Raw genomic sequence first — 11,207 nt, 5'->3', positions numbered from 1 at the left:
CTCTCCGTTGTCCAGGCTGACGTTCAGCAACCTCAGTCCTATACTTGGCTTCTGATGGTATAGGTTGAGTTCTGTGGCTCTTCCAGGCTATATATAGTTACGTTCCTTATGTACAAGTCTAGCATTCCCCTGGCTGGATTATACTGTGCTTAACTTTAGTTACTGGCCTGGTGGCAAAGAGAGGAGATGAGTTTAAATCTTGAGGTTGGTGCATATTGTCTTGCCAGGCATCATTTTAAAGCATGGGAGAACTGCCAGCTTTTTACAGAGAAGAGTGGGCCACTTTTGTGGGCCAGGAGGATTGAGAAGGATCTGGGGATTGAAGATATTCATGTGTATCTACCTGATTGCCTCCATCCAATGTTTCAGAGCCCAATTAGGCTGTGATTTCACCATTACAGTTTGCTAGTTTGGGAATTCAGTCTTTTATGGTTCTGCACTATCTCTACAGTAAATCTTCAGCCAGATGCTCAGTTTTTTCACCCTCATAGCTCCAGGAGACAAAAGGCTATATGTATGTTGCCAGGGGACTGTCTTGATCTCATAATTAGGCTTTATTGATAATTAAACACCTTCAGCCTTTCATTATTTTTCTCAAATGCATTGACTGTTTCAGCAGCAGGCATTCAAATCCATGCTACTTATATTAGTTCTTGTAATTACTGTTGCCAAGTTCCTTAAATGCCTAGGATATTGCCAATATCAGGATATTGCCAATTCCCTTCTACCAATATCCCAATAAGTACACCACTGATTAAAATCTTACCTGATTTGCTAGAGCATGCCATGGACTACTCATGCTCCATGATTCAACTCTGTAAAGCAATCCACTTCAGTGGTTGCTTCCCATGATGACTCCTGGCACCAGCTGTCTTAAATTGGTTTGGGAAGACTCTAAGATGGAGATTTCCATGCAGGAATTTGGAAGAACAAAGAATATATGACTGGGCAGAGGGAGAAGCTGAACTGGGATGTAGTTGCAACAAAGGTCTCAACGCACTGCTTATTTGAACAGTCGTTGAAGTGGACTGCTCAAGGTGGTTGAGGATAATTCCTGGTGAGCAACTCAGCTGCATTAACTGCTGATACTCCCAGCAGTCCTGATGGGGTTGAGGATATGGACATTTCACCCCAGTATCACTACAGCACTGAAATTGGAAATTGGGCTATGTGTGATTGCTTGAGGATGGGAACTGTGATTTTTGAGTGGCAAATTATATGAGTTCCATATGGGTGGTTCTGAGTTCTGGGTCTTAGGGAATCAGGAAGTAGCAAATGAATAATTCTAATGTGGAACATAAAATGAATTCCCGTTCAAAATAGGTCCACAAAACAAAATTTCTTTGCCTAGGAGAAAATCAGTCTCATATGTTGCCAAATAGTTAGAGATTTTATGCCTCAGGTAATGGAATTATTGAGCTAATTGATACAGAAATTAAAATAAGGATGTTTAAATTCTTCTAGAGATAAAGGAGGAGATAACATTCACAAAACAAGAAAAGAAGTTTATATGACATTAACCAAAAGTTGTGAAATAAGAGCAGGTAGATATGAAAATAAAACAACAAAAAAACCCAAGTAATTAGAAGTATTGAAAAGGAAAAATGCAGCACTTGAACACTGTCTTATAAAGAACATAAACAGAATTTAAAAAATAGAAAATAATAGAATTAGTGAATTGGAAGAGAAAAAGTGATTATAAAAGGTACAACTCCCCCCAACCTCCCGTCCCATAATCTAGATATTAAGAGACACAGGGCTAGGAACGTTGATTAAACAACTCCAACATTTCTCTATTAGAAGTTTCACAGATTGGAGAGGGGTTCAAAAGTCCAAGAGATACTGACTCATTCTTTTCTGAGATTTTAAGAAAAGAGTTAATTCTCCAGATTTAGAAAGCTCACTGAGTTGCAGCAGGCAAAATTTCTACCACTAGGTTGAAACTGTAGAAGATCAAAGTCAAGAAAAATAGTAAAGTAAACAGCCTAATCTCCTACAAAGAAATGGCAATACAAGTAACAGAAGACATCTCATATGTGACAATAAATGGTAGGGAAAAAAATGTAGTGAGAGAATATAGGCAGTTTTAGAATTCCAAACCCAGCTAGAATATTACACAAGTTAGAAGGTTTAATTGAAATATGTGCAGGCATGTAAAACTCAGATTTATACACAGGCCATAGCAGAAAGAATTTGAAAGAGTATACCTTGATAAGAAAAAAAAATGAGGACAGAATGAGGGAGTGGAATGCAAAAACAGAAGGTGGCCAAAGACACTGGCAAAACATGTTAGTAAGTCTAAATAATTATTAATGTCCAACAGAAAAAAATCAGCATCTTGACATTAGCTTTATCACTAATAATTTATTTCATTATAAAATATGAGGCAAACCTGGCAAAATAATGACATTTTTAAATTAGGAGTAGTAATTATATGATTGCAACAAACAACAAAACAAAAAAGAACCAAGGGTAGAATTAGAATTGTATAAAATAACATGGAATAAACAAAATACAAAGATACTTCATCTTTAGAAAATCTATCAGTGCAAATGACCACATGAATAGATTTAAAAAGGAATACAAAAAGTCATCTTATGCATACAGAAAAATTTGTTTCCAAATTTAACATTTAAAATCCATAAAGTGACCTTGCAGTTACTGCCTTTCCTCTTCCACATTCTCTTCTCAAGTCTTCAGAAGGGCATGCAATTTTTAAAATTCCTGAAGCCCCAAGTTTGATTTCATTTGCTGTTGCCAGGTTTCTGTATGTACCCAAAGACCCAAAGATTCTATGTAGCTACTTTATGTATACACACAAACAACAAAATGCCAACATTTAGAATAATGAGAAAGTCTTTGTAGTTAGCCCAAAACAAACAAGAAATATTCAAAAATTTTAATGATCAGAAAGACTGAAAACTAACTTCTTCAATAGGATAAGGGTTATCTACCAAAGTTATAATTTATGGTAAAATTTAGATGCATATGCATTAACACAAGTTATAAGACAGGGATACCATATTACTATTCAACCTGGACTTCAAATTATATATAATAAAAAAGACTAAGGAAAAATAAGATGTAAGAGACTTGTCAAAAAAGACAATTTCTCATTATTTGGAGAGGGTATTGTCTTTATCAGTCAAGCAAGATAATCTGCAGATAATCCATTAAAGAAATAAAGTAATTTTGCTGATACCAGATCAACATGAGAATAAATTATTTCCATATGCCAGTAACAGTGTACAAAATATATTTGGGATCTTAGAACTATAAAAACACAAAATCTTTAGAATTACTTTTCCAGGACAGGAAATTATATTAAAAATATATAAGAAGAAAAGAATGGAAAAGAGAGTTGATTCTTTTTGGGAAACTCTCCCCTACCCAAACCCAACAATACAGTTAAACCATTTGCTAACTTAGTCATTAAAAAAAGGGGAGGGAGCATGATCATTGTTCCCCATTCTGTTTTGTACATGTACAACTATTTGCTAGATCCCCCCATAAGTGGTTAGTCATCATAAAGAAAAGTTCAGAATGGTGAGGTTGTCATAAACTAGCAATGGACACAAGGGCCAAAACCCATTAAACAAAAGAAATTTAGTAATTACTCTAATTTGGGAGAAAAGAAGAACAGTCATAGGCTGCTGGGGCAAGGAAGAATTTTTAGAGAAAATTGCCAGAGCTGAAGTTTGAAGCAAAACTAGGGGGAATGGAACTGCTTAAGGGTGACCAATATAGAGAAAACAACCTAAGCAGCCATCTGGATGTCTAAAACTACATTGTATTTTTTTTTAAATGTTTTTTAAAAATTAAATTTATTGGGGGGTGACATCGGTTAATAAGTTATATGTTTCAAGTGTACAGTTCTGTAATACATCATCTGCATTTTGTGCTCACCACCAAAGTCAAGTCTCCTGTATTTCAAGCAGCGTTTCTTTGCTGCTTTGTGACCTTCCTTCCAAATGTTTCAGTCCACCATGGACAGAAAATTCTGCAAAGCAGCCTGCAGCAAAAGAGCATCTCTCTGGCCCTGGCCTGGTGGGTCAGTTGATTGGAGCCACCGTCCTGTACAAAAGGTTGCGGGGGGCGGTGCGCTGGATTCCAGTCAGGGCACAGTCCTAGGTTGCGGTTCATCCAGTCAGGCGCCAACCAGAGGCAACTGATTGATGTTTCTCCCTCCCCCTCTCTCTATAATGAATAAACATATCCTCGGGTGAGAATTAAAAAAGAAATTAAAAGAGCATTATCAATCTTTGGTGATTCGTGTAGGTTGTGCAAAGAACGCACAGCTGCTATCAAAATACTTTCTCACGGTCCTGAGCAGAGGAGGGAGGGATTGTGGGGCAGTTCATTCCTGGAACAGGCGTCTCCGGGCCTTGCGCGCTGGGCCCGGGGGGCGCTGGGGTCGCACGTGAGGAGCTGGACTCGGAGATGGAGGTAGAGGCTGGAGTGGTGAGCTGGGGAGGGGCTCCAGAACGTGGAAGTAGGGACCAGGCGAGCGTCTCTCTGGACTAGGGGTGGGGGCCTGAGGCAAGGGCTCTCTGATGGGGCTGTGCTGGTGCGAGTCGAACCCAGCGTCCATCCAAGGAGTCAGGAACTCGAGGTCCGCGTCGTCGTCGTAGGCCTCTTCTTGGGCGGCGATCTCTGGGGCACATGCGCAGAAGAATCCCTGCTGGACGGCGGCGTCTTCCCCGGGAGCGTTCAGGAGAGCAGCGGGCTCCAAGAGGGCCTCGGGGACCAGCATGAGGGTGTGTCCCCCGAGAGACACTTGCAGGACCGACGTTGGCTCAGGCTCCAGCACCAGGTTGATGTCGCCCAGGGACAGCTGCAGAGCACAGCCCGGAGCCAGGACCACCACGGAGGTGAGGGCGTCGGAGGCCGGAGGTCCTGCAGGGTCTTGTGGGCTGGCGTCAGTCCCGGACTCTGGGCTCACGGGCTCAATTCGGCGGCGCTTGGCGGGGCCAGGTCCTTCGTGCTGCGGTCCCCACCAGGGCTCAGGAGAGACGCTGGGGCTGAGGAGTCGGCTACCCATCACCTCCATGGCGTTGCAGGCGGCGCTCCGGAGGCCTGGCAGAGGGCGAGTGTTACTCACTGACAGGTCTCACTGACAGGTCTCAATGACAGGTGAGGCGGACCGGGGGCTGGTGGGGCGCAGGACAACGCGTCGCGGGGCGAGTCCTCAGAGTTCCAGGGTCATCTGGTGGGAGGCCCGCGGTCCAGCTTGTAGGAAACGCAGGCCTAATCTTCGAATCTTTTACCTCCTCCCGCCGACCCGTGCGCGCATGGCACCGCCGATGAGGTTGCAAGTGACGCCCCCGGAACCAAAGCCTCACTTCATGTTAAGCCCCGCCCCCTCAGAGGCTCCGCCCCTTAGAAATCACGGTATCTTTGCCGACCAATGGCCGCGGCTGTGGTTGGTAGGTCCGTGTAAGGAGGCCCTGTGGGGCCCAACAACCGGGAAACTCTAAGCCTGGCTTCCACTGTCAAGTTCTCGGTGTTCCTTGAGTTGACCTCAGATGCAGAGGATGTCATAATCGGAAAACCGATTAAATCCCACCAGTAGAATACCGCCTCAGGACACCAACATGGATGACCCTCTTCCCGTGAAGCCCCACCCCGGTAGTGACCTGCGCTTTTCTTTTTGTTCAGTAGTGGGGTGAATTTTTGGATGACATAATTATTCCTCAGTTTGCCTAAATTGTAAATTACTAATAAATTATAAGTTGTAAATTACCTTCCAGCTGTGTCGAAAGGGAAAGTAATGTTAGAATTGTGTTAGTAGCAACCTCTGTATGATCAATTTATGACTATACTATTTACTATATCACTGCAGTACTATATTAATTATTATACTCCCATCAACTGAAGAGTTTGACCTAATCTACAGTTGTGAAGTGTATCTGTTTTAAGCCCAATTTACAGATGAAATTGACATGCAGAAGAATTTTGTCCAGGAGTCTGGAGCTAGCAGAGCTTGGTCTGACATGCCAAACTCTACTTAAGATGATGAAAACTGGGGGCTTTTGATCAGCATGTCAGTTTAAAGGTGAGTCTGTGTGGTTTTGGCTGCAAAAGGAAAGGTGTGGCTCAACTCATCTAGTATTAATAGGAGTGAACACTGATTTTGGAATATGTAATACTTTTTTTATGGTTACAGAGGACAACAAAGTATTTCCTTCTATCCTTGCCTCTTAACCACGTGGTTACTCACTTTGTCCCTTTTTATAAAATAGCATACTATAGCCTTACAGTTTTAGGGCTGCATAGTATTCCTTTGCTCGGAATTATATTTAAATCAGGCCTCTCTTGGTGGACATTTAAGCTAGCGGTCTGTGACTTGGCAGCATTTGACATTCCCTGTGAAATTTGTGGAAAACGCCGATTTTTTGCCCATCCCATAACCCCTGAATCGATTCCTGGAGCTTGTGGCCTATGTATTCTCTGTAAGCCCCTCCAAAATATTGCTTTATTGCTAAAGTTTAAGATATTTGAATTTATTTTCGTTTAGCGGGTGTGGTTTATGCTTTTGGTCAGTTCCCTGCTTGTTGGTGATGGAGTCATAAGGGAACTCAAACTTATTGGGCTGCTTTCAGGGTTTTTACCAGTACTACTGACCAGCGTCTTCTCTTAAGGTCAGATTTTTGGTCTTCCTGCCGGCGAGGCGGGAAATTCCCCAGAAGTGGTGCAACCTGGGGTGGGGCACTGGCTGGGTGAACCGCGTGGGCCCTGCGGGGGTGTTGCCAGGCCTCACCAGGAACCGGCGCTTCCTGCTGGGCAAACGTGGAAGCCGCTGGAACCTATACCAAGGCTCCCAGGTGATGGGAACAGCTGCTTCGTTCCTGGTGCCTGGGCAGAGGGCGGTCGTCGTGGGAGGAGCTTGTACGAAACAATTGCTTTGGCCCTGGAGAATTCTGTCTGCGATCCTTGAACTTTCCACGTTCAGGGAGTAATGGGGGCAGCATTTAAGAGTGAGGGTGGATGTGCCGTGGTATAAGGGGCAGATGAAAGATCTCAAAGCTGGCTAGTACTCCAGGAAGAGCTAGCTCTGTGTTCCTGGCCTGCCCAGTAGTGGGGCTCTGAACGCATTGGCGCCTCTTTGGTTGGTGCCACCTCCTGTCTGCTGCTAGTCTGTTAGCTCAACATTGTTCTGTGCCCTGTGAATGCTCACCGTGAACTCACCTTCCAAGGGAATGTGGTCCTGCCCCAGGACAGAAGCAGTTAGCGAGTCCTGGAGTAGATGCACCAGATTTTCTCTTCTTGTAAGGCCAGCCTTTTAATTGGGCTATCAGGGACAAGTCATTTCACCTTCTCTAGGCCTCATTTTCCTTACATTATAAAGGGGAGAATGCTGTTTACTGTGAGGGCACTTATGAAATAATGTATGCAAAATATTTTACAACATACTGTTTAGTAAATACTAGCTACTTACTGTTTATTATGTTTATAAATGTTTATAATCTATCTCTCCCACTTGACAGTGTCAGCCCTGTTCCCCAGTACCTTAAAGAGTGCCTGTCATGTAGCAGGTGTTTGATGAATGGTAACAAATATTATCAGCATTATCATTATCTTAGAAGGGGATCTAATCTATTACAAAGTACTCTTCTAGGTGTTTTCATGACATAGTATCTATGATTCAGAAATGGCTTGCCAGGCACCCGATCAGATATCTTTCACTCTGCCTAATTTTACTTTCCTCCAAGATGTCCAGAGACTGTCAGGGTGGATTATCAAGCCCAAATATATGTTCCTTGAATCATTTGAGAGTAAGTTGTATATATTAGACCTCTTTATCCCCTAATACTTCAGTATGTATTTCTTAAAAATAATATTCTTTTACATGTTTTTAGTACAATTATTAAATTCAGAAAAGATAATCATTGATGCCATACTTTAACCCACAGTCCATTTTCCAATTTTGTCAATTTCACCAATAGTGGCCTTTATAATATATCTCTATGTCTATCTATGTATCTATCTATCTATGTATCTATCCCTCTATCTCTGTATCTACCTTTTCTTCACCTGTATGATGCAGGTCAGGGTCATGTATTGCCTTCAGGTGTCATTTCTCTTTGGTCACCTTTTACATGGAACAATTCCTTAGGTAATTATTTCATATAGTTTTCCTCAATTGGGGATTCTCTGATGTTTCTTAATGATAAGATCAAAGCTATGCATTTTTGGCTTGAATACTAATAAGTGATGTGTGTCTTTTTTGTTCATTTGTCCCTTAAAGGTGGTGTATGTTTTTAAACTTTATTTTTATTGTTGACACTATTACAGGTGTCCCCATTCCCACCCTCCACTTTGCCCACCTCCACCTAGTCCCTGTTCTCCCTTCTCCCTGGCCATCACTAAACTATATTGTCTGTGTCCATGGGCTATGCTTATATGTTCTTTGACTAATTCTTTCACCTTCTTTCATCCAGTCCCCCTTCTGCCCTCCCATCTGATAGCTATCAGTCTGTTCCATGCATCCATGCCTCTGTTTCTATTTTGTTTGTCAGTTTATTTTTTTGATTAGATTCCACATACAAGTGAGATCATATGGTATTTCTCTTTCTTTGACTGGCTTATTTCACTTAGCATAAATTTCCAGGTTCATCTATGCTGTTGTAAAAGGTAGGATTTCATTCTTTTTATGGCTGAGTAGTATTCCATTGTGTAAATGTACCACAGCTTCTTAATTCACTTATCTACTGAAGGGCATTTAGACTGTTTCCAGATCTTGGCTATTGTAGATAATGCTGCTGAAAACATAAGGGTGCATATATTCTTTGGAATTGTTGTTTCGGGATTTGTAGGATATATTCCTAGAAGTGGGATTGCTGGATCACAAGGCAGTTCCATTTTTAATTTTTTGAGGAAACTCCATACTGTTTTCTACAGTGGTTGCATTCCCATCAACAGTGCACAAGGATTCCCTTTTCTCCACATCCTCACCATCACTTGTTGCTTGTTTATTGAGGGTAGCCATTCTGGCAGGTGTGAGGTGATATCTCATTGTGGTTTTAATTTGCATATCCACCATTTTTTTTTGAAAATATAGTTTCCTATTTATTTTATTTTTTTGTTTGTTTCTATTGTTTTTTAATTGTTTTTCTATTACAGTTGTCCCATTTCTTACCCCATTGCTCTCCCTTTCCCCACTCCCCCCCAATCAATCCCCACACTGTTTCCTTGTCCATGGGTCATTTATACTAGTTCCTTGACTTGACCCTTCTCCTTCTCTCTCCCACCCCTTTCTGGTCGCTGACAGTCTGTTGCTTGTTTACCTGCCTCTGGTTCTGATTTGCTTGTTTGTTTGTTTTGTTCATTAGTTTCCTGTATTAGGTGAGATCATATGTTATTTGTTTTTCGCTGCCTGGCTTATTTCACTAAGCATAATACTCTCCAGTTCCATCCATGTTGTCGCAAAAGGTAGGAGTTCCTTCTTTCTTTCTGCTGCATAGTATTCCATTGTGTAAAGTACCACAGCTTTTTGATCCACTCATCCACTGATGGGCACTTAGGTTGTTTCCAGCACTTGGCTATTATAAGTAACGCTGCTATGAACATAGGGGTGCATAGGTTCTTTTGAATTGGTGTTTCAGGATTCTTTGGGTATAATCCTAGCAATGGAATCTCTGGATCAAAAGGCAGTTCCATTTTTGGTTTTTTGAGGAAATTCCATACTGTATTCCATAGCAGTTACCCTAGTCTGCATTCCCACCAACAGTGCCTAGGGTTCCCTTTTCTCCACATCCTCACCAGCACTTGTTGTTTGTTGATTTGTTAATGATGGCCATTCTGACCAGTGTGAGGTAGTATCTCATTGTGGTTTTAATTTGCATACCCACCACTTTTTATGTACAAATCAAAATAAACTGTCAATTAAAATGTGATATTCTATCAACTGTAAAATACACTTCAATCTTAGAGATGTTAGTTATAAAAATGTGCATCTCAGAATTAATGATCTATAATAACTTAAAATGTTCACCCCCCCCATTTTAAAGTAATGTAAGGAATGTTGCAAATTTCACAGAAATCAACACCACTTTGAGGTGATTTGGGCATCTTTCACATTTTTGATGCTCTCTTGTTAGGCACATACACATTAAGGATTGTTATGACTTCTTGGAGAACTGGCTCCTTTATTGTTATGTAATACCCTTCACTTTTAGGGGGTGGGTGTAAAATAAGGTCATTTATGACCTTTTTTATTTTATTTTTTAAATAACTTTTTTACTTTGAAATAAGTTTAGATTTACAGAAAAGTTACAAAACTAGTACAAAGAGTTCCCATATCTTGAAAACATGCTAAGTGAAAAAATCTAGTGTAGGGGAAGAAAAAGTTTTCCTCAACTCTCTTAGGATCCCCTAAATTGACATATAATTTGACATATAACATTGTAGTTTACATATAAAACATAATGATTTGATATATGTATATATTATTTTTGTGGTAAGAACACTTAAAGTTTGCTGTCTTAGGAAATTTCAAGTATATAATAACAGTATTGTTGACAACATTCACATTGATATATATTACTTCTCCAGAACTTATTCATCCCACATAACTGAAACTTTGTACTCCCTGACCAACATCTCCCCATTCCTCCCTCCCGACAACCCTTGTTCAGTGCTCTCCTTTATCACTGATAATTTTCTTTGTTCTGAAGTGTGTTTTGTCTGGAATAATGTAGATATTAGCTTTCTTTGATTCATTATAACATAGTACATCTTTGTTCATCCCTTTACTTTTAATCTATATGTCTTTATATTTATGGTGGGTTTCTTATAGGCAACATACAGTTGAATCTTGTATTTTCATTAATTCTGACAACCTCTGTCTTTTATTTATTGTATTTAGACCATTATTATTGAAGGTACAGTTGGGCTATTACATACCACTATTGCTATTGTTTTGTACGTATTACCTTTGCTTTTTGTTTTATATTTGTCTTCCATTATTTTTGCCTTTTGTTGTTTACATTATTCTATTTTCTCCTTTCTTAGCTTATCAATTATAATATTTTCAAATTTTAAAATTGTTGCCTTAGAGTTTGCAATCTATTTTTATGACTATTCCAAACCCTCTTTCAATAGCACTGTATCACTTCATAGGGTGTGCAAATACCTTATGATAGCAAAGCATTTGTAACTCCTTCCTCATGACCCCTGTATCATTGCCATTATTAATCCCATTTATA

At 40.5% G+C, this 11,207-nt stretch overlaps 1 protein-coding gene across 1 annotated transcript; it reads right to left on the bottom strand.

Moving 5' to 3' along the window:
* Positions 1 to 4,357: 4,357 nt before the first annotated feature.
* Positions 4,358 to 5,050, bottom strand: LOC150005038 (proline-rich protein 23C-like). Its single transcript, XM_090282982.1, has one exon. It carries the CDS (start codon positions 5,048 to 5,050, stop codon positions 4,358 to 4,360), a length of 693 nt encoding a protein of 230 aa, XP_090139108.1.
* Between the last annotated feature and the right edge of the window lie 6,157 nt (positions 5,051 to 11,207).

This window comes from Furipterus horrens, unplaced genomic scaffold (assembly GCF_987537825.1).
Source record: "Furipterus horrens unplaced genomic scaffold, mFurHor1.1.pri manual_scaffold_7, whole genome shotgun sequence".
NCBI lineage: Eukaryota > Metazoa > Chordata > Mammalia > Chiroptera > Furipteridae > Furipterus > Furipterus horrens.
This window is presented reverse-complemented; position numbering and strand designations above follow the sequence as displayed.

Bases quoted from the DNA above. Each gene is read 5' to 3' on its own strand.
- LOC150005038 (XM_090282982.1), bottom strand. From the start codon at position 5,050: ATGGAGGTGATGGGTAGCCGACTCCTCAGCCCCAGCGTCTCTCCTGAG.